Genomic DNA, 24,636 nt, shown 5'->3' with positions numbered 1-24,636 from the left:
AAAGGGTGGGCAGACTACAAGGAAATCCAAAGAAATGGAGCAGCTGAGCTCTTTACAATTTAGTCAGGGTTCTCAGCACCACCTCCAGGGATCTGAACCCACAGACCCGACTCATCATACAGCCCTACTCCTGGTTGATACTGATTCCGGCCAAAGGATACAAAGTACAGTCAACAAAGGGAAAGGATACAAAGTACAGTCAACAAAGGGAAAGGATACAAAGTACAGTCAACAAAGGAAAAGGCACCCGGGTGAGTCCCAGGGAAACCGGCCACGTCCAGTCACCCAGGATGTGCTCAATTCCCCCAGCAATGTGTTGTGAACACCCGCCAGGTGATTCCAACCAGGGGACTTCATTCGAGACTCAGTGCCCAGGGTTTGGATTGGGCACTGTTCTTGTAGAAAGACCCCAAACCCCCAACCCCCAGGAAGGAAGCACGTGTTAAACAAATACCGTTCGGTTAAATACAATTGAAGGCACAATGAGCCACGCTTTTCAGTTTAGGGGGTGGCGGGGACTCTCGTGAAGTCCAAGTTCCCAGAGGCCAGTCAAAGACCAGCTCTGTCAGCAGGTCTTCCTAAAGATGAGCAGTCATGCCACTAGGCTACCTTTCCCGGCACACTGGGTCCAGCTTGATGGGGCTCAGCATCCCAATGGGACAAAAATGTCTGTGTGATCACTTGGCAGGGCCCGGGGACACTCCTATGGTGATGCACCAGCTCAAGGCCCCTTCCACACTGCGCCAGAAAGCTGGGTGTTAAATCTTCTGACCCTTTCCAACAGCCCCCCACATGACTGGCAGGGTCCTGTCAGGAGCTACACCAAAGGCAGCTCAGAAGGACCTGCAGATGCTCACCACACGCAGTCCTGGGAGAGTAAGGTGTGATAACGCGCAGTTCTGCACACCAGGTAAAGACTCTCAACTCAGTGTTGCTACCAATTCATTCGTATGCATGAGTGATACACTCCATTTTAGAAACACGATATAATCTCATAATAACATTTTAAGCAAGCATTAAAGCTTAAATACATAAAATTCCACACCTTATGCCTGAAGACAATGTCCCTCACCCTGTGGTAGATACTAACGATGCCTTTGTGTTACAGAAAAACATTCTCACTCTTCCCCTTTAAATCTTTTTTCCTCCTTTGGAATTTGCACGGTTGTGTTCAAGCTCTAATGGTCCATATGCCTAGTTAGATACAGGACAAGCGTAGGAACGGTCTCAAAAGGACACACAAAAAGAGGATGATTTCCAAACACTTTATATGTTCGAATGCCTGCATTTGCCATATTTATATGGTCACTTTGATTGGTTGAACACTGCCTGTGTCTTTGATCTTGCAGCGAATTTTAATCTAGGGCTCTAAACCCTGTTGTTCTTGGTGGAACCACAAAGATCATAAACTGTCTCGTTTACAGCACTCTCGAAGAGTCTCGCCAGGCATGGCAATCTATTTTATTTTTTTTTTAGTGATTATTAATAACTACATCTAAAACTCTGCATGTTATCAGGGACTCAACAGATTTCAGGGTTAAAGCAATCAGAACTGACCTTCAGACCATTTTCGAAGGCAGAAGAATACTATTAGGGTGACTGAAAGAGAGAGAGACGTTTCCGTCTATGTCAAAGGGTGTTGAAAATGATGCACACTACATGAAGATTTCCTCGGCAACAAACACACGCACACAGATACACACGCAGGCTCTGCCCAACAGATTACATGTTCTGACCATCTCTCCACGGTCTGGTCCGGGCTCACGGGAGAAATGAGCAGCGCCTGTTAGACATTTACATGAGGGTGTTCCTGGCCCTGAAGCTCTCAGGGTCTAATGTGACTGAGGATAGAGATGAAATCCTGGGCATGAGATAACCAAAGCTCGTCCTTTATGTGCTAGAAGCAGATTCCGAGAAAACCATCACAGATTCATTCACCAAAATGGCCAGGAGTGGCCTTTGCGTAGGCCAGGCTCACATTTCGGGAAGGCAAGCATAATCCTGTGACTGCATCCATCTGCCTAGGAGCTGTGCGATCCGATCTCGCCGTGGGCACTTGGGTATCGCGTGTCTGTAGTCAGATTTCTATTGGACTCCCCGAACTGCCCCCGTGTATAGTGAGAGGAGGAGGATGTCCACCTCTCGGGGATCTGAGGAGTGCACCAGGGATGTGTGTACATGTGTGTGTCTCTGTCTCAGCAAAGGCTGAGACATCCCTGGAAGGTCATCTTTGTCTACAGAGGCCCAGGAGGATGACCTCTAAGTCCGCTTCCAAATTCAGCAGGAAATGGAAGGAGAGGGATGGGTGGCATGCCCTGTGCCCACGACGGCACCGCCCGCCCACACTGCTGCGCACCCCGGGTCAGCTGGGAGATGAACTTCAGGGCAGTAGCTACCCACAGGACACATGGCATGGCCCCTGCCCTACGTTCTATTAACACAGAAGGAGTGGACGATGGGTACTGAGAGCAACATAACAGTGTCTTCCACAGAGGAGACGAAAAAATAAAAGAATCGCTGGAAACTGACGAGATATTTAGAAAGAAAAATAGGGGAGGGGATAGGGGTGCTTCTAGTTAAACCAGCATGAAGAGTTTAGTGATGTAAGACCAGAGAAATCATCGAAATAACTACTTCCTGGAGCTGTAACTCAAGCACAAGTGGACAATCAAGGGGGCACTATGTGCTCTTAACACACTGGTAGAGCTTTGCGTGTAGGGCCAGAGTCCGTGGCTTCTGTTCTACAGTCAAGCGTGTTGGTTTGACCAGAGGGGCTGGCCGTCAACATCAGCCGCGTCGGTACCGCACGGTCGGTACCGCACTGGGGACAAGAACTCATAGCCTTGCCATCTACAGTGACAAAGGCATGGGGAACAGTGAGGAAAACCCACGGATCTGCTGCAGAGAGGGTGTGCTCCCAGCCAGGGTAAGTGGCGAACTAACCAGAGAATAAACCAGGAGATTCTGGGAAGAGAAAGCCACGAACAGCCAAAGATAAGCTCTCCATGGTGCTGGCCAGCTGGGGACCTACACGTGTAGGCGGAAGAACCACGAACACCCAGCAAGAAGAGAAGGCCGAGAGAGGGCTGAGAACCAGCTATAACTCTGCAAACACTCCCAACCCACACACATTGATGGGCAGAAGCTGTTTGGTAGGAAAGTACCTGAGCATAAACATTTTGCCCATATCATTGGCTGATTCAGACACAGGAATGAGGCCCTAGGAAGCCAGGCTATGAGTAACAATTAAAACAAAATTCTGATTTTAGAGGCCTCAGCAGCAAAACACTACAGTGGAGAACATTTTCCACCATCGAAGTCTATGCAAATTGTCCAAAAAGAAGCAAACCTAACAACGTAAGTGTTTTCCGTGTAAAATTACAACACACGCAAAGAAACTGTGAACCATGCTCATAAATGAGGTAATCGACACAAACAGACTCTTGAGTGTAGCAAAAAACAGTAACTTTAGATAAAGGCAGAGCTAGAGCTTAAAGATAGAGCAATCGGATTTATCCAGAGGAACGGAAGGGGGGGAAGATCGACCCAAAAGGAATAGAGCCTTGGGGACCTATGAGAAAATGGCAGGTGTACCCTACACCAACGTATGTGTAATGGGACCCCCAAAAGGAGAAGAAAGACAGGGAAAGGGTAGAAGGTGAAACTGTGGTTGCCAGAGGGTGGGAGAAATGGGGTGTTGACACTGAACGGGTGGAGGGTTTCCATTTCACTAGAAGAAAGAGGTATGGAGATGGATAATAGTGAAGGTTGTACAATGTTATGAATGAATTTAATATCACTACAATGTCAGATGGAGGAGGGTTGTGGGGCTTGGGGAAAGAGGTGAAGGGAGTAAGAGAAAACAAATAAAAATAACAACACAAATACCTCACAGACATAGACACCGGTATGGTTATCACCAGAGGGAAAGGGGGTGGAGGGAGGTGAAGAGGGTAAATGGGGAATAAATGGTGATGGAAGGAGCTTTGACTTGGGGTGGAGAACACACAATATGATATACAAATGATGTATTGCAGAATAGTACACCTGACACCTATATACTTTTATTAACCAATGTCACCTGAATACATTCAACAAAAAATCAAAAAACTGGTTACGATGGTCAATTCTGTTATATGTCTATTTTACCATAATAAAAATATTTCTTTTTTGAAAAGGAGAGCTAGAATAGCTTCTTTGATAAGCAGGAATATAGAAAAAATGTGAATGATAAAATGATGGCTAGATAAGCAAGGAAAAACATAAAAGTGAGTCAGGAGTAGAGTGATATCAAGAAGCCTTAAACACAAATAATCAATAACTAGTAACAACATAAATGTTATATATAATTAAATTATAAATAAATGCAATATATATAATTAACCTATATATAATGAAATTATATATAATATATAAATATAAATATATATATGTTAACTTTATAACCAGAAGTTTGAAGCAAACGAGAGTATCATTTGCTAGGAAAGAATGCCGAATGCAGAATGCAGAACTATGAAACAGCTGTTTGCATCTGCCCCACCAAGGAGAATGACTGTCATCTGAAAAGCATGAAGCAAATATGGATAGTCAGGAAGTGACTCCTACAACAAGCAAGCACACCATCAGCGAGGACCTGCCTACTCTCTTGGAAATCAACTCAACTCTCCTGCACTCTGAAAAGGGTATCTTAAGATTCTTCCCCCAAACCCCCAGCATTAAACAATAAACAAAATCACAGTTGCTGCTGCTGAACTATTGTCAGTGGTCTCTAAGGACAGAGAGAAGATCATAGTTAGAATCCCATGGTACCCAAATGGTCCCCACACTGCATAGAAAGACCCCAGAAGCATTCGAGTTCTCAAGGCAAGCATCGTGACGTCTTGGATGCAGACAAACCTGAGCTCCGCGGCAGTTCACTGTTTTGACAAGAGAGAGCACCACCCTCCTTCCAGTAGCATCACGTCTGTGTGCAGCTGCGGGGGGGGCCGCAGCTGCTGGGATCAAGAGCAAGGCCCCTGTGAAGATGCAGGAGGAGCAGGGAAGAAAGTAGCTCCCTTCACAGGTGCCCCCCCAGTTAGCGCTTCCTTGAGCCCCACTTTCAATAGGTCGAGCCCCTCTGAGGGCAAGTATTCTGTCTGATTTCCTTTTCCACAAATTACCTCTGCTGATCCCGAGCTTCCAACTTTGCACCGTGTTTGGTAAGTTTTCCTAAACACAAACCTAAGACAGCAGCAGCAACAACCACAGAGAGTTGAAGGAGGATGTTCAATACTACAGATCACCATTTTTTCTTTTTCTTTATTGATTTGAGAGAGAGAGGAAGGAGAGGGAGAGAGAGATAGAAACATCGATGAGAGAGAACATCGATCGGCCACCTCCTGCACGTCCCTGAATGGGGATCGAGCCCACAACCTGGGCATGTGCCCTGACCGGGAATTGAACTGGCGACCTCCTGGTGCAGGGGTCGACGCTCAACCACTGAGCCACTCTGGCCACTGAGACACTCTGGCCGGCCAAGAGCACCATTTTAAAGAGGAAAATCACAATGACTATGTCCAGGGAAGAATAATTTGAAATATGAAAGTTTTTTTTTCTAATTATTCTAAATTGGAAGTGTTAGAAAGGACCAAGGATGTTGAGTGCAGAGAAGTAAAGGCGTAACATAAAGTATCCATGACCACTAAGAAAACAGTCCAGGTCCCCAGAGACCAGACCACCCAGTTTGCCTCAGGGGTAGTTCCTAGACAGTGTCTCAGAAACCAGACTGGGCAGCACTGCAACTGTTGCCGATATTTTCACACAAAATCCATGGCGGGACCCATCAAAAATCACTAAGATAGGGTTTGTTGTGTGTAAGCCTGACACCCAGGGCAAGGCACTGAAACTTATGTTGCATGCAGATCAATCAATTCTATAGCTGATCGATGCATAACAAATATTAATTAAATGTTCAATGAAAGCCAGATTTGTATTTAGACTCTATTTCTGCACAGGCGCTTATGATGGTCTTTTCTCAAGAGTGGCATAAGATCTACAGCAGCGGTTCTCAACTGTCTCCAGGCGGGTCCGCCCACATGCAGATGCGCCCACACACAATATGAGGACCTGTATCAAAGGGTCGGGCATCAGGAAGGTTGAGAACCCCTGATCTACAGGGTTGTACTTATGCCAAAATCCAGAGGTACCGATAAAACACAGGATACTGAAGATAAACTACACAGGTACAAAATCTGAATATGTCTTCATCATTAGCTATACCCTGCTTTTTACTCTCTCAAAATCCAGTAGCTTCCATGGACCCCGATATCCTCTTACTTATGTCTCCCTCCCTGAAACGTAGATCACACCGCCCAGACCTGCTTGTTCATTGTGACTGGTTTGGACTGTTGGCATTTCCTGGCACTGTGACTCATGGCCAGGACACACATTGCACAGCATGTGAGAGGGCCCCTTACCATCTGTCTCCTGCGGGCCTTTCTTGGGAACCCTGAAAAAGGCAAGGGTACATGGCCTTGAAGGAATATACAGAATTGATCGATAGCTTATGATGTTGGAGGAACACAGGTAAGTGTGTGGAATCATTTCAAGAAACCGAAAAATGGTGTTGAAAAGTCAACAGATACTTTTCTGTTGTCTTATATAACTTTGGCTTCCCAGAGTTAAAACTAGAAATGAGAGAGATGTCTAAACAATGAGTGCACGTGAAAATAGAAAGAAAAGAATTATCAAATACGGGAGTTAGTAATACGCTGTGATAAACAACGGCATGATCATCGCCACAATGTCAATAAACGACTAATCGTAGCAGAGTGCCCATAAAGTTTGTGGGATACAAGGACATACAATTCTTACGAAAGTACAAACCTTCCATTGGTTATAGAAAATTGCCTGGGAATGTTGTCGTATGGAGGGTTGACCCATCATTGGGCTTAACCAGGAATGCCCTTCATTCGGGGAAAACTAGGACTTTGGTTACCTTCTGAGTGATACTATTTCAACAAACCGTCATACGTTACCAACTACGTGATACCTCGGTTCTCGAATGCCTCGGTTTTCGACCAAATCGGTATTCGACCAGGAGATTCGAGAAACTTTTGTCTCGGAATCCGAACAAATATTTGGAACTCGAACTTCCGAGATGAGCCGAGTTGAGCCGAATGGCGTTCATTCGGCCCAGCGCGCCTTGCTCGCGTCATCAGTGTGAGTGCAGAGAGAGAGTCACGCTTTGTGGAGAGAGTCACGCTTTACACTGAATTTAACCCTTAGACATACTGTACACTTTTATTTCTTGTTGAGACTTATGTTTTTCTACATATTATATACAAATTAGGCCAGTAAATAGGCATTTTCTGGGGCTTGGAACGAATTAATCCAGTTTCCATTATTTCCTATTGGGTTTCATTGCTTCGGTTCTCGAACAATTTGGTTCTCGACCGTCCTCCTGGAACGAATTATGTTCGAGAACCGAGGTATCACTGTACTAATATAATCACATGACTTAAAGAAAAAGAATGCAAGTTTCATTGGGTGTAATTTTTTTTCTCTCATTTCTCACTTAAATCCCCCCCTCGCAGCAAGCCTTTCTGCTGGGTTCTTGGTGGAGAGAGGAAGCACGGACCCGCCCCCAGGGGAAGTTTCTGCAGACACCGGCGCCCGGCCCGAGGTCACTTACTTCTGCTGCAGCCCAGCAGATTGTGGACGTCCAAGTGGCTCGCACCGGGGACACACGCATCACACTTGGAGCCAGTGACAAATTGTTTACAGAAACACTGGCCCGTGACCATGTGACAGCTTTCATTCAAGGCTCCGGAGAGGTGACAACCACAAGGCTGACATCTGAAAACAAGAGAAATAAACCATCAAGACGGACGTTTTGATTAATGAGTCACGGGGTAAGTCTCACGCGTCTATTGGTACCATTGTGGAGTAACATGGTCTGCGTTGGCCAATAAGCTGCAAAGAGTCTGGAGTGAAACAAACCAATATGAAATAAAACAGAAAAAAAAAACCACAACTTGATCAAAATGCTGATTAGGATAAAACCTCTGTGAAGCCTTCTCTTTTAAACTAATTAATGGCAATAGGAAGCGTTTTTTTGTTTTTGTTTTTGTTTTTTTGTTTTGCTTTTTTACATGCCGCAAGACATGTTATGGATTATTTTGAATCCAGTTGTTCCATTAAGAATACTGTCAATTTTGCTCTCTCACTGAAGCAGTTTTCCTGACAGCTAAAAATGAAAACAAGATACCCCCCAAATTTTCAAGTGTCTAATAAGTTGTGAAATAGTAGACTGAATGTGATTATCATTGTTTTCCCTGAAACTTAAAATTCCACATTTGATTTTAGGAAGACTAAATGTCCCTAAGAAAAACAGTTTGGGGAAGACAGGTGCCAATATAGATGACGCCCTAATGAATGTTATATTTTCTTTTCTATTTTGTGCACTAAACTCACTTCTCCAGAATGGTTGGAGAACAGAGTATTATTCTGAGCTATGAAAAGATGCTAATTAGCCCTGGCCAGTTGGGCTCAGCGGTTAGAGATCTGGGCCCTGAACCAGAGGGTGGAGGGTGCGATTTCCGTCAAGGGCACAGTGGGAGAAACCAATCTGCGTGTCTCTCTCACATCGATGTTTCTCTCTCTCCCCCTCCGTCCCTCCCTTCCATTCGATCTAAAATGGAAAAATATCCTCAGGTGAGGATTAACAGAAAAACAAAGAAAAAAAAGATGCTAAGTATAAGTTTCTTGGAGCCAAAGTTGCTTATAAAAATCACTGTTGTGGTTTTCTGCCACAATAGAACCTGAAACCCATGTCTTCAAACTCTTCACCTGTGACAACGTCATTGACAAGTATGAGCAATGTGGTGCCAGAAAGTACCAGAGAAGAAAAACATTACTTATCAATAGACCACCCACATTTAACAGGGACCTTCCATCCAATACATTTGATAACAACAGTATGGATTCGCCTATATTTTCTAGTCAAGAGACTGGATGGATAGAGTTACTTTACCCACTGCAACTCGATGGTGTGATCTCTTGGGTAATCATTCAACACCCTTAAAAAGGCTGATAAAAGCAAAGGCTGCTAAATAAGCTGCAAATTTGTTTTATGGACTAATATCACCTAGGGAATCAATAAGGCACAGACAGTTCCTCTTGAAAACTGCTCTACTGTAGTTTGCCCTTTTTATGTCGTGGTAAAAGGACATTTTTCTCCTACAAACAACTCTAGCAAGTTCTTTATGTCCAGACCTTGCGTCAGAACTCGATTTGCAATAGATGTTTTGTTTAGGCTGCTCAAGTATTAGAAAATTATGCATTCAAATGAAACTGGGATTATAGAAGCAACAAAATATTGCGTCTGCCCTTCCTATCATTATACGCTGTTACTTAGTATATTGTTTGTAGGCTTTTTATGTCACATTGGTAAGAATACACAATGAGAGGCACGCTTCTCCCAACGTCTGTATTTATCACCACACTGCTCGTGAATAAGTATCTCTTGAGTAGTTCAGTTTTTATTATCATTCACTCATGAGACAATCACACCCGTTTTCTATACAGTACATTTAGAGGAACAGCTTCCAATGTACAGAATAATTCCTTCCTTGGTGCCACCCTATTTTCTGCCAGCTACACGCTTAACTCTAAGTCAGCTCCACCAATATCCACGGGGCACGCCGTTTGGAATCTAAATGGAATAAATAAACCGCTTCTTCAGAAAGGACGCAGTGTTTTGAGTAATTAAATGGGACTCTTCCCGATTTTATAGTCTCTTCTCCAAGCCAATGTTATATCTAACTTATCTGACTTGTTATAATTGCTTGACTTCAGTAAGAGGGAATTTTATCTGAACCAAGTTCACGGGAGACGTTCTGAATATTAGAGTTGATTTCTAGCCCAAAGGACACTGGGGATAATTTGGTAATTAAGGCTTAAGGAAAATGATTCCTGTAAATTTCTCACCCGCTCAAACATAATTTTAAACGTTTTCGCGACTCCTTAGCAAATAAGCTACAAGTTTGATGTTATAAGTTGCCGCTCCTCAAGACACCTCCTAAATGAAATAGATTTCACGTTTATTAAAACAGAATTATACATAATAAAGGAAAAGACATTTTAAGCTCCGAAAGAGAAACAGCAAACTGAGATGAATTGTGATATTGATCTTGTCAGGATAAATGGTTTCTGTAATATTAATATAAAGAAACCTTTATTGCATTGACTCTCCTGGTATAGCCAGGGCTCTCACACAATCTGTTTAAAATCTTCATTTTTCATCCTTATGGGAAAACCTCACTTGCTAAATGGATTTCATAAAGAGTAATCTGTCAAGATTTATATAGATAAACAATTTGTGATGTTTATTGACCAGTTCATTATGGTAAACAAAACAAGAGGAAAGTTCCGCTCATCTCTGCTATGATCGTCCTGCTCGGGCCCCGGTGTTTACTGGACATAATGGGAACGAAGTTAATTGGCCTCTGTCTCTTAAATCACAAATCTCATCTATTTTACTTCCCAGGGTGCGTCTTCCCGTTGCACAAACAGTAAGGGGAAGAGTCATCGGCTTCTTACCATTGCAGAAGCCTCACTATTAATGGAGGGAATGTGTTCCAATAATGCATTTCACCGGCGGGAGCTTCATCACCGACGAAGAGCTGCTTTAGGAGGTCCAGGGATACTTGCCAGGACATAGATCACTTTATGGGCATGGTTCTTTGGATGCCTCTCTTGTCTGGGGCCTCAACTCAGGGACACCACCAAAATGAGCTCCATGTATCGAATGATGTAAAAACACTTGTTGAGGGCCAATTATGTGCTGGGGTTGGAGTAACACTGGAGACACAACTATGAATAAGACAGGGTTGTCCCTGTCCTCAAGGAGTGTACAGTCTAGTGAGAAATAAAAAAATAAAAAAAAAATAGAAAGAGTATTAATAAAGATGTCTGTAGTCTCTCAGATGGCACTGGAAAGGGGCACCTATCTGGTCCGGGGGCAGGGGAACAGGGAATGGAGTATTAAGAAGGAATCTTGGAGATGTTTGCGCTGAATATTGAAATATGAATAAACCAGGCAAACTGGGGAGGGAGAAACTAGAAAAGAACAGCAGGAGAGAGCATCAAACTGTAAGAAGTTCAAGATTTGGGGATACGAGCTCGGAATAGGGAGTGGGTGGTGACAGATGAAGCCGGGAAGGTGAGGAGAGGTTAGACCTTGCTAACTTCGGGAGGATCATGACAGTGGTGAGGGGCGCTGGGAAGGAAGGGGTTCGATCTGTGAAATATGTAGTGAGTCAGATCAGTAGGATGAGGTGGACAAACTAACAAGAGAAGCAAAGGAGGGCCTAGGGTTACTCCCAGTTTTCTAATTTGCTGATGGATAGATGATAGGGACACCATTCAACACAAAGGACAGAGGAAGAAGAGACCTCAAATTACCGAGAAATCCTCGACAAGAATTATTAAGGATCATTCATGAAGAGAACCAAAGCACATTGGAGAAACTGGGCAAAGACTTTTCTTCCATCGCAGCCCAAGGACTAGCACACAGCAAGCGTTCAATACAGTTTGTTGAATAAAGGAAAATGTAGCTGTTTTGAGCCTTTTTTGATTGACATGTCTGTCCCCGTGGCCAACCTCTCTTCCAAGGAAGGGGGCGCTTTTCTTTAAGGGCTGGCTGTCTTCTCTGACTCTCAAAGGCCAGAGGAATTCTCAGCTGAGTCCTCTTGTAGAGGTATCGTGAGTGCCAGAGCGCCCCCTAGAGGACCTTGCTTTTCCCCTGGGTAAGATCTATTTCTCCAGTGGAGGTGCAGTCTCAGGCTACTGACGGCATCCAGATACTCTTGCAACTGGGATCGGAATTCTAGGAGAGGAATTTGGGGCTGAGAGACCCTCTCTGTGTGAGCCTAACGCCATTCACACGTGGCCCATGACTTGCTTTGGCCCGAAGCATAAGGCAAAAACAACCCTGCGGCCGTTCCAAGCCGAGGCCTCAAGTGTCCTTGCATGCCTCTGCTGTCTCTCTGGGGACTCTGCCGCCACCAGCCAGGGCTTCCTCCCATGTGGGCCCATGTACCCTGTCACCTACATCACAGCATGCTGTCCCGGAGTCCTTGAGGAGCATGAATCTGTGAGGCACCCTCCCCCCAACTGTCCCACGATCACACCACGAGAGGAAATACATTCACTCAAAAGTTATCTGCTTCCACGTGAAGTCACTGATCGGCTCCTCCGAGAAAAGCCCAATGGGCATCCGTTGGAAATACGCATAGGAAAAAACAACCGGACCCAATCCAGCACTCAGTGTTCAAATGGAGAAAGTTTGCAGTAAAACAAAATAAGCTGGTCACAGAGAAATGTTAGTTTATCGCACGTTTCAGAGGTCTAAGCCAGCCTAGACCAGCTCCCCAGTACTCGAGGAAAATCGTTCAAAATTACAGGCATATATCTGGCCATTGGAAGCTTGAAAATATAGATAGATAGATAGATAGATAGATAGATAGATAGATAGATAGATAGATATAGATGATAGATAGATAGATAGATAGATAGATAGATAGATAGATAGATAGATAGATAGATAGATATAAATAGCTAGATAGCCCGGCCGGTGTGGCTCATTGGTTGAGCGTCAACCCATGCACCAAGAAGTCACCGGTTCAATTCCCGGTCGGGGCACATGCCCAGGTTGTAGGACAAATCCCCACAGTGGGAGGCATGCAGGAGGCGGCTAATCAATATTCTCGCTCATCAATGCTTTTATCTCCCTCTCTCTTTTCCTCTCTCTCTAAAGTCAATAAAAAACAAAATTAAAAAAAAAATTAAATAAAAATAGAAAAGACAAACTACAACTAATGAATATAGACAGAAGTCAGTAGGGAGGAAACCTTTGGGGGTCGCGATATGTGGTGGTTCTTCAGGGAAAACAGTCCTAGGGGCTGTGGGAAGGAGGAACCTGGTCACAGGTGAACTTGGGGCCAGCGCCCGGGACAGCACTGTCGTATTCGGGTAATAACCACCACTGAGACGATGGGAAGGTGGCCTGTTTTTGTCTCGTTGTTTTTGGTGTAGACAAATACAATATACTTTTCTTTGCTTCGTTGATTGTGCAGGGGACAGACTTTTTTATTTTTTTGCCTCATTGTTTTCGATCCTGATCAAATCGTGTTCGCTTATGTGTCAGAGGTAAATGGAGTGATCTTTGCACTCAGATCGGCCTTCTGGAGTGCACGCCCCCCTGCCCCCCGACAGACAGGGCACCTCTGGAGCAGGGCTGCTGGGGCAGACACGGGCGCCTGTCTTCCAGCTCGTCCTTGCTGTGTTGGCACATTTTTGTTGTTGAGACGTTCAGGGGCGGAGCCGAAGGGCCTATACTTTCTTGTTTATGTGGCCCTTGAGAGTATGAAAAAAGGTTAAAAAAATAGCCAAGAGTAAAATATAGGAAACATAGCCGTCCACATGAAAGAGAACATGAAGAAGGGGAAGGGATAGGGGTAAACTTCGTGGAGGCATTAAATAAGACCCCCTGAAAATCTGCATGGAAAAAGCAGACGAGAAAGTCAATTTATTTTCTGAACTAATGAAGAGATACCATAATATTTGTATATTCTCCTTTCTTTTTTAAAAGAATTTTTTTTCTTTATTAATTTTAGAGAGAGAGGAAGGGAGAAGGAGAGAGAACATTGATTGGCCGCCTCCTGCATGCCCCCCAACTGGAGATCTGGCCCACAACCTGGGCATGTGTCCTGACCGTGAATCGAACCGGCGACCTCTGGGTGCATGGGTCGATGCTCAACCACTGAGCCACACAAGCCGGACTCTTCTTCTTTCTTAACAATAAAACACTTACGTTCTATTGCAGATATTTGGAAATTAACGAAATACATGTATTCTTGCAGGTGCTTGCCACAGTGCCCAGTGCAGGGTGTATTCAACTGATTTCACCTTTCTGTCTTTCTTCTTAAAAAAGAGTTTAACATCAGGACATAAATGCTTATTTTCCTACACTGCCTATCTGTATACATTTAGACAATAAGCGACTTGTTCTCTTCAGGACACAAAAATTCCTGATACTAGATGGAATCCCATATATTTTAGCCATCTTTGAACACATTTTCCAAATGGTCATTGTTAGTATATGTTCACAATAGCAACCAGAAGTCAACAAAGAGACTTCGATATCATTCAGGAAAGGAATGAAACTCATAAAAAGAACAAAATCCATTTTTATCTTTTCTCAACGATGAGCAAAAGTATAAACTCAAGCAATTCTCACTGTCACATTTGAAATATCTCCCTCTATGACCTTCCGTGCTAGCGGATTTCTTCTCTAGCGACTGCCCGCGTTAAGGCGGAGAGAGACAGCGGAATCCGTCAGCGGGACAGAGGGGTCAGCTCAGGGCACAGCCCTTCTGCACAACCGGTCTAACCAGGGACACATCCTCCTGGGTTCCCTGAGCCCCCTATGGTCATGGGCGGTTTTATTCTTTCTATTATTTTCAGAGGAGCTACATCATCGGTGGTGGCTTTCTATAGCGGCCGCCTCTGCTGAGTGTCAGAGCCAACCTTGCCCAGTCTGAGGACACTTGGACTCACAAGTGCATGGTGTGGACATGGACGGTTATTTTAAGGTTCATGTCTCTTTTAGCAAGATTATGACCACCTGAGATGGCACGAAACTTTTCATTTCTATTTTTGTAGGAGGTAAGGAAAGTAATGTAAAAAATTGGTTCTGTGTTGGTTCTATGAAGAATGGAAGGTGCCCTGCTGGTGTGGCTCAGTGGTCGAGTGTCGACCCTGCACCAAAAGGTCCCTGGTTCAATTCCCGGTCAGGGCACATGCCCAGGTTGTGGGCCCGATCCCCAGTGGGGGGCATGCAGGAGGCAGCCAATCAATGTTCTCTCTCATCGATGTTTCTCTCTCTCTCTCCTTCTCCCTTTCTCTCTCTGTAAAGTCAATAAAAGAAAAAAATAAAAACAAAAACAAAGAGTGGGAGGCAAGAGAGGCATTTACATGTAAAACTCAGGGAGACACTAACTGCCTAGCTACCTAGAGTCCCTGGTGGAGATCTTAATAGATAGCAACATATCTGAGAGTCATTAGCATGCATGCATTGAGTTAAATCATAGACCTAGATATGTACATTGAAGTGGCAGAATAAAGAGTAGGAGTCAGCAAAAGAGATAGATAAACAAATAACTGAAGTAAGATCTAAGAAGCCAAAGAAAGAGATACTTTTAAGAAGTAGGGAGGACAATGAAGTAATTGGCACGTGGAAAAACCATGAGTCATAACAAGCAACCATAAATTAACTTCCTTTCATCTTTCACCGATCCTTTAAATATACTGCACAGGGCAAGGCCCCTGCTTGAAACCTGGATATGTAGTAGATCAGGTATAAAACTTTTATGGTCTTTCTTTTTTTTTTTTTAATCCTCACACAAGGATATTTTTCCATTTATTTTCAGAGTCGGAGGGAGAGAGAAAGAGAAACATCAATGTGAGAGAGACAAATTGATTGGGTGCCTCCCACATTACCCCAACCAGGGCTGGAGACCAAACTGCAACTGAGGTATGTGCCCTTGACCAGAACTAAACTCGAGACTCTTTGGTCCCCAGGCCGACGTTCTAACCACTGAGAAAACCGGTCAGGGCATCTGGTCTTTCTTAAGTTATAGAAGGTCCTAGAGTTATTTTAAGTTGCAAAGCACAGGTTCAACAAGAAGAACAAAACTCGGGGCATCACGCTTCTTGATTTTGAAATATATTACAAAACTATAGTAAAGAAAACAGTGTGGCACAGGGTAAGGAAGAATGTGTAATTCTCACAACCAGATGAGGACCACAAGGAAGAGAGACACATGGTGTCACCTTAGCACTGGTACAAAGGGTGACCCAGACATCTCAAGGAGCCTGAACAGAGAAAATGCTGAGACTCCTGTGGTTTGCCAAGTGAATTAGCAACCAACTGAAAAAGAGATGCACCTGACTACACTAAAACTGTAGGTGGGAGTTCCTGAGGGGAAAGAGCAGTGAAGAAATCATGAAAGTACCAATCCCACTGAAAAGTCAGCTCCGTCCATGTGCGAGACCAGCGACCGCAGCCTGCTTGGGACTGTGTTAGTCCAGTGAATCTCTCCACCTCCTCCAGCCTGTGCCCGAGAGAAGAGGAGCCTACGACAAAGAGCGGGGATGCTCTCGGGTACTGGATCTTATAGTCACAAAGCCAGGAAGGGGTGACGGTGCTCTTGGACCAACAGGACGATAAAGCAGCGGTCACCGAAGGGAAGCAGCGTGGGTGCAATAGCCATATGTAATAAGAGCAAGAAAGGGTTTGAATAAACATCCTAAATATCACGGTAAAGTGGTTTTTAATCACATTGACTTTTAGTCGAAAGCCAAATAAACTGGCTGAAATTCTTTTTCAAGCATTTAAACTATCGCCCTGTGCACATGCCAATTGAGGTGTTACTGAAGAGTGTGAGGGACGAGGCAGACAGCGTGGGGACAGGGTGTTGAAAGAGTCCAATAATCTCAAACCCTTGAATAATTAGCAAGTATAGTCATGAACACACGTGCGCACCCCCCCCCCCACCCGAAACAGATTTGCTTGGTTTATGGAAAACACAATCCTAGATGCTTGGAGACAGGAACATGGAAGAATTAGTGGATATAGCCCCCACCCTAGACAAATTTATAATATAACCTGGGAATAAAAATAACCTCATATGGAATCATCATTCCAGCTCATCTTCAAAAAAATAGAGCAATGAACACAGGTGCATGGAAGGAAATGCCCGCAGATGTCTAGGGAAGGAGAGGAACATAAAGACAGTGTAACTTTGAAAAGCAATGAAATTATTTTCCGAATGTACGTTATACACTGGGGGGAAATCATGTCACTGAATATGAAGATATGTTTCTTATCTGCCAGTCTTTAAATCTAAATTAGAAAGGCAGGGGCAACATACATGGATGCACAAAATTAATAAATACACAATAAATTCGGGGCCACGTAAAACAAGATACAGATATACATATGCTAGCTATCCTAGCCCTTACATTGTGTGTGTGTGTGGGGGGGGGGAAGGGGAGGTTGTTTTCTTCCAGGAATATTTCTTCACCTGTCTTTTTCCACATTCAAATTGTAAGTTCTTTGAGGGAAAAAGATTTTATCAAGTTAAATATTCCCAGGCCCTAATATTGGGTCTCTCTATCAATGTATAGCAATGCATACGTTAGAACTCTAGGAAATACGGCAAGATTACCATCATGTTTAACAAAATGCAGGCATCAAAGAGTTAAAATATATCAACCAGCTAAGGAGGGGAGAAAATATTGCATTTTACAAAAGAACCTGCCAAAAAAGTGCCTGTTGGTTAAAAATAAAAGGTCATTGCGACTATAATTATTTAATTATGCACCCCTAGAAATAGTCACCTTCCAGTCTGAGGGTCAAATCCGAAGTGACGGTCCTCACAGTGGTCGCAGCTCAGCCCGGCAGTGGACGCGTCTCGGCACACGCACTGCCCAGTCCGGCCGTTACAGATGTGATGGTCTGCGACAGCTGCGTGGCACGAGCATGGAAGGCAGCCAGCGGCATGGCCTGGAGAGAGATAAAAACCTGGAATAAAACAATAAAAGAGATTTTATATATGCTTCCTATCCAGTCTTGTCTTTAAAAGATAGTATTTCGATTACATCAAAACACAGAGCACTTCATAGGGGCCACTAAACCAAATCCCAAAACAGAGGGGCCCATAGCTGTTCTTAACTCGGTGTCAATTACCACCCGAGAAAGGCTGAGTCAATCATTTGCCTTGTACCTGGTGTCTCCCAGGCCCCTAAAATTTCGTGCATTTAAAACCGACTTCATGATCTTCCCACTAAAAATGGTTCTTCCTCGAGTCATCTTCATTTTAACAAGTAGCATCACCGTGTCTACGGATGCCCGACCTCGAAGCCGGAAACATCCTTGCCAGGTAAAATACAAGATGCCCGGTTAAATTTGAATTTCTAATTAATAATGATTTTTTAAATGAAAGTATGTCTCATCTGATATTTGCTTATATTAAAAATTATCTAAAATTAAAATTTAGCCCGGCCAGTGTGGCTCAGTGGTGGAGCATTGACCCCTGCACCAAGAGGTCACCGGTTCAATTCCCAGTCAGGGCACATGCCCAGGATGTGGGCTCAATCCCCAGTGGGGGGCATGCAGGAGGCAGCCAATCAATGTTCTCTCTCGTTGATGTTTCTATCTTTCTCTCCCTCCTCCTTCCTTTCTCTGTAAAATCAATAAAGAAAAAAAATTTAATTAAATTTTAAATGAGCATCCTTTATTTTGCTAAAACTGGCAATGTTTGAGTCCTTCCCTTCCCCCGTGCTCCATGTAGCTAATCACCAAGTCAAGGGATATTATCTTTTAAGAATTTAATCTACTCTCCATCCCTGCTGCCACCAAGTTAAAGTCACCACCAAGTGTTTCATAGTTAACACGATGTACCGGAGACTATCATAAGCCGCAATGCTAATAATTCAGGTATTATTATTATTGTTGTTGTTACTTTGTTTGCTATATAAATTAGACAACCGAAGATCAGAAAGAATAACCCACTTTTGTGAAATGATAGGTGACAAACAGCGGAACCGGGATTCAAACACGGGCCCCTCAAGCAGAGGCTTCTCTCGTCCAACGTATCGTATTGTCCCCTTCGACCTGCTCTTTAGTGCAGCTGGAACCGTCGTTTTCAAAGCATGATTCCACCCTCTCATTCTTCTCTTTAACATTGTTCGCTGACTCCCTGTTTCCTGAGGAAGAACCCTGAGGTCTCTGATGCAGCCGTCAGCCTTCTATCAGGCCCCCCCGTCTCCCCAGCTTCAGGTGCTGCTCATCCCAACTCAGCCTGCCCCAGGCTTTCTCTTCTCGATACCGAAGGCCTCTTCCTGTGCAGGTCTGTCTGCTGAGATGACCCTGAGCCCCCTTCTCCGTTCCGCTCACCCACACACAACGGGTCCTGTGAATTCCGGGAGGAACCTCACCGAGTCCAGTTGAGCCATGCCTTAGATGGTTCTGTCCCATCCTGTTTACTTCCTTTAGAGTCTCGTGAACTTATAACCTCATTTCCACCAGACTGTAACCTCCATGAAGGCAGGTAGCCCATCTGATGAAGTCATCACTGTCTCCCCGGCATCAGTACAGTGCTCGTCCAAAGTAGACACTCTGTAAGCCTTTGATGAATGCCCAAAAAGGTACCAAATTATGAAATAGGCACTGATTCCCACAAATACCCTATTTTTTAAAATCCTCAAATTTAAATTAATTATAAACCCATTATAATTTTTTTTTCTGTATTGATTTTTTTTTTTTTTTTGAGAGAGAGAGAGAGGAAGTGAAAGGGAGAGAGATAGAAACATCGATGAGAGAGAACATCCATCGGCCGCCTCCTGCACGCCCCCCACTGGGGATCGGGCCCACAACCTGGGCATGTGCCTGACCAGGAATTGAACCAGTGACCTCTTGGTGTATGGGTTGAAGCTCAACCACTGAGCCACACCAGCCAGACTAAACCCATTTTTTTATTACAGCAAAAAGAAAGAAATTAAAATATGATTCAACAATATTTTCAAGTTATTTGAAATTTCTTAGACCTAGAAGGTAGAAGTCAACAGTTATAAAACTAAAAAGGAATTGGGCATTCGAACGACGCAGCAGGCAAATGAGAGAGAAATCCTTCTTGGGGTTGACACGTGTGTACTTAAATACATATGAACATACACATACACACACACACAAGCACAATGCATAATGCTAAGAAATTCTAATAAAAATGGGGGAGAGGGATTCTGATGAATAAAGTTCTAGCAAACGAAAATGAATTGTACAGTGGTGGTCACATGTCTAAACATATAAAATATCAGTGATTCTGAAAGAGAGAAAGAAGTGAACACTAAGCAAATCCACACTGAGTCATCTGTTCTCTAAGGAGAAGCCCGTGGTAACTGCAACACTAGGAGACTCATTTGAGGCTTTTGTTGAAAACAAACCCTTCTTTCACAACCATCACCAACATGTTCGTATATCTTCTCTTACGCCCTGCGTAGTCTGTCTTGAAAAGCTTCCGGGAATAGTAAGGTAGAAAAGATGGTACTCAATGAGGAAAAAAAAAAAAGCAACTCAAAATCTGTACCAGTCAGTTGGGAAGACCGAGTACTGTCACTTTTATTATAATTTACCACTAGACTATGTCATTTGCTTCTTTGTATCCATTGACCACAATTTGCTGTATAGGATATAAAGTAGCATATGGCCATGCCAATCAATGTATACTCTCCCACCTGATTCATTATGGGATCAAAGTCACCAGTTTAGGAGACTTCTATTTTGGATTCAAGATCACTGCGGCTGTGATTCTATGTATTTTTCTTCTTGTGAAGATACCTAGGTCCTTAAATCCATGATGATAGCATCGTGAATGTTCTAACAGTTCTCCAACTTGGATAAATTATACATTTAGAACAGATACTTAGAAGTAGAATTAATTTTGACGTATTGTAACCGCTTTGAGCTACAGAGAATTCTAGAACAATGAAGGATACTTTTTTTTTTTTTTTTTTTTTTTACAAGAAATGATTTATTGGATAACTCTGGGAGGACAAGGAGGATACATTTGGGTGCAGAAGACTGGGTTGCCCAAGTGTTGGAGAATAAAGAGTGCCATAGGAAAAAAATAGAGATAACAAGTAGAGAAGAACCAAAAAAAAAAAAAAAAAAAAAAGGTGTTCAAACACCCAGGGAGGCTGCGGCCTCGAGGTACAGCTTTAAGGAAGAGAATACACTGGAATTTGTCCGGGGTTAATTTCCCTCATCCTCTCTGGAGCGTGATTATAAAGGTTAATCCCACCAGTATTTGAGTTGTCCTATTTTTAAGCAGTTCTAATTAGGATGACTCAGGTACCTTCCTGTTCAATGATTACCTCTTGCCTTACCTGAATGTGCCTAATTGTAGACCATTACCTTCCCTTTTATGGCTTCCAACTATAGAAAACCACCTTTTCCTTTCCCACCTCCTGAAGCTTCAACTCCTGAGTGCGGCTTCAAGACAGCTGACCTTAATTTCTTTTCTTTAAGTCAACGCATTTCGGGTCTCCTTCCATGAGCTCCATTTCATGCTCCCCACCTTTCTATCTGTCCCATTGGCTCTTTTTGTGATTTCTTTCCACGAATCATCTTGTACCACGTACTCAAACGCAGCGCAGCCATTAGGACGGCGCCAGCCCCTTATCTGATGTAGTGCTGAAGATTTGCGTGTCTATGGCACAGATCAGCCCCTTCGTGTTTATGACTGTCCCTGGTTTTATTGCAGCAAACCCCTGGTCCCAAGCAGGACAAGTCTCCTGTGGCAAACAATGTGTTTTGCAGCTAAAGCAAAAAAGTCACCCGTATCATAAAACAGCATTGCTTTATCTTGGAGAAGCTTCACAGAATCCTGAGAGTTCAGGGTTATTAGCAAGGCAGCCGGTATTATCTCCTGTCGTGGCTATTTGTACAACACAGTACCTGTCTTGGGCATAAAAGAAGAGGCCATTTCCTAGCAATGTCCCTCCCGAGGACCATGAACAACTAGGCTTTCCCCGGGTCTTAGTGGGAGAAAAAAACAAGTTTAACCCGGGGCCTTATTCAGAAAAGAGGGCAGTGCCGAGGCTTAGCACTAATTGGGAGCCATTTAGGAGAAACCACTCTCTGCATCAGCCAGAGAATGGACATGATGATGTTAAGCGAGGAGTCGAGGGAGGAATTTGTGGCTCACCTATATCAGGTAACAAAAGACTATCTTCGAATGGTTTTACAAATCAATAGTTTCAGAATACAGTGCAGTAGATGACGCTAGTCTTCAAATCAAGACGGTAATAGTTTTCCTCCATTTGGTAGTTGTATATGAAGAGAATGCTAAAGTTATTATTCATAGATTTGACCAAACATCAATAAACGCATACATACATGTTAATATCATTCACTCCAAGGTCTAATTTATCTTATTTAAAAGGCTTTCCTGCCCTGGCCGGTTTGGCTCAGCGGTTAGAGCGTTGGCCTGCGGTCCGGAGAGACCCGGGTTCGGTTCCCGCTAAGGGCACGTACTTCAGTTGCAGTTTGTCCCCGGCCCTGGTTGGTCGTGCGGGTGGCAGCCACTCGATCTGTCCCTTTCACGTCGATGTTTCTCTCTCTCTCTCTCTTCCTCTCTCTCCCTCCCACTCTATCTGTACAAAAAATGGAGAAATATCCTCGGGTGAGGATAAAATAAAATAAAAGGCTTTCCCAGCCTGGCTGGTGTGGCTCAGTGGAGTGATCTTAGTTCCATGGACTGAGAGGTCCCGGATCCATTCTGGGTCAGGGCACATGCCTGGGTTTGGGGCTTGATCTCCAGTAGGGGGTGTGCAGGAGGCAGCCGATCGAGGTTTCTCTCTCATTGATGTTTCTATCTCTCTCTCCCATCCTCTCTCTCTAAAAAAAAATTATTAAAAACATTTTAAAAAGATTTTCCTAAACTCTTTCTTAATTAGTTTAAATATGCTTTTAAAAGTCTGCATTTCTTTTTCTTCTTCCTGGACTGTTATACTCACCTTGAGTATCTCACCAACTCTGATTTAGTTGTAAAACTCAGCTCAAAAATCACTTTCTCTTCTAAGTCCTCCATATCCCCTGTCTTTCAAAAATTAATCAGTCTGTTTCCTTGTGTAGTTCTTTTTTTTTATTTTTTATTTTTATCCTCACTCAAGGATATTTTTCCATTTTTTTGTACAGATAGAGTGGGAGGGAGAGAGAGGAAGGGAGAGAGAGAGAGAGAAACATCGACGTGAAGGGACACATCGAGTGGCTGCCACCCGCACGACCAACCAGGGCCGGGGACAAACTGCAACCGAAGTACATGCCCTTAGCGGGAACCGAACCCGGGTCTCTCCGGACCGCAGGCCGATGCTTAAACCGCTGAGCCAAACTGGCCAGGGCCCTTGTGTAGTTCTTTATATTGTTTATTGCCAGCATTGTACTTATCATACTATTGTGTTTATGTACAAGTTAGTTTCCCCTACTAAACCATAAACCTTAATATATTTGAGTGTATATCTTACATCAGCACACAGCATACTCCCTGGTACATAGTAATTTATCCAATAGATATTTATTTAAAAAAAAGAATATATGAATAAAATGGATGAAAGACTGAATGGATGGATGTACAGATGGATGGATGAATGATCTGTTACCCCTTAAAACATGAGATGATGACCCTGGCTGGTTTGGCTCAATGGTTAGAGCTTCACTCCACAGACCAAAGAGTCGCGGGTTCAATTCCGGTCAAGGGCACGTACCTTGATTGTGGTTTGGTCCCTGGCCCTGGCCGGGGTTGTGCAGGAGGCAGACAGTCAATGTGTTGGTCTCACATCGATGTTTCTCTCTGTCTCTCTCCCCGTCCCACTCGATCTGAAGATAAGTGGGAAAATATCCTTAGGTGAGGATTAAAAAAACAACAACAACAAAACATGAGATGATTTTTTTAATGATAAAAAGAAAAATGGTGGACATAAATCTGTGCATTCTGAGAGGGTGGCCTGGCCCAGAAGGAAAAGTCTACGAAGCAGACGTAATAACTTTATAACGTGATCCTTCCTCATCAACAGACAGAACCGAGCTGCAGAAAGAAAATGTTACCCCCAAACTGTCTCCTGCTCTTAGGATGAAAGACATAATCACATGCTCATATGAGCAAAAACATTCTACTGAGCCACACCAGCCGGGCATCAGCCAATGCACCAAGAGGTCGCCGGTTCGATTCCCAGTCAGGGCACATGCCCAGGTTGTGGGACCGATCCCCAGTGGGGGGCATGCAGGAGGCAGCCAACTTATGTTCTCTCTCATCGATAATTCCATCTCTCTTTCCCTCTCTCTCTAAAGATTAATAAAGAAAAAAAATAAAATAAATCCCTTTAAAATAAATAAATAAATTCTTTGGTCCCATTTTCCTCGGCCTCCATGGTTATCAACTCTGCTCTGAAGTCTCTCTAGGCATTGCATCCATGTTAAGTATTTCTCCAGTTTAATCCATGCAGATCATCTATTTCTAGACAGCCTCTCCCAGACTGTGCTCACTTTCACTATGGAACTATTACTCGGACGCTACACAACAAACGAGATACCCCAGGACCTGAAATAATCAGCCAGTCGCAGGTTGAGGTGACTTTGAGAGTGGAGCAAGTTTACAAATACTTGTGAGATTGTCTATTTTAACCCACCTTTGAATATTCACTGAGTGAACACATATGACAAATATTGGGCTATTCAGAAAAAAAAGGAAAAGTTTCCCTCTTTCTCGGTGCAGGCTCTGTGGGCAGGTGCGCCAGGACTTAGGAACAGTTGCTCCACTTAGTTGAAATGTATTTTCCCTACTCAAAAATGGGTATGATACTAGTCTTTCCATCAGACAAATGTTGAGCATACGAAATAGGACTGATAGCTAAAACCCTATTCCAGGGTCTGGCAAACAATGGACATTCAGTCAACAGTATCATCATTACAATTAAAAAATTCTTTTTTGCTTCATTGATTTTCGAGACAGAGGAAGGGAGAGGGAGAGAGAG

General features: G+C 43.7%; 1 protein-coding gene across 1 annotated transcript in view; it reads right to left on the bottom strand.

Moving 5' to 3' along the window:
• USH2A (usherin) overlaps window positions 1-24,636 on the bottom strand; it is a 534,168-nt gene that overhangs the window by 416,697 nt on the left and 92,835 nt on the right. The window contains exons 13-14 of the mRNA XM_036277426.1: window positions 17,446-17,629; window positions 7,673-7,836 (exon numbers count right to left, since the gene is read on the bottom strand). Coding sequence (XP_036133319.1) covers window positions 7,673-7,836; window positions 17,446-17,629 — 348 coding nt within the window. The remainder of the gene's footprint in view (window positions 1-7,672; window positions 7,837-17,445; window positions 17,630-24,636) is intronic.

Source organism: Molossus molossus, unplaced genomic scaffold (genome assembly GCF_014108415.1).
Source record: "Molossus molossus isolate mMolMol1 unplaced genomic scaffold, mMolMol1.p scaffold_m16_p_23, whole genome shotgun sequence".
NCBI lineage: Eukaryota > Metazoa > Chordata > Mammalia > Chiroptera > Molossidae > Molossus > Molossus molossus.
Note: the sequence above shows the minus strand (reverse complement) of the source record. Positions and strands in the feature narration are given on the sequence as shown.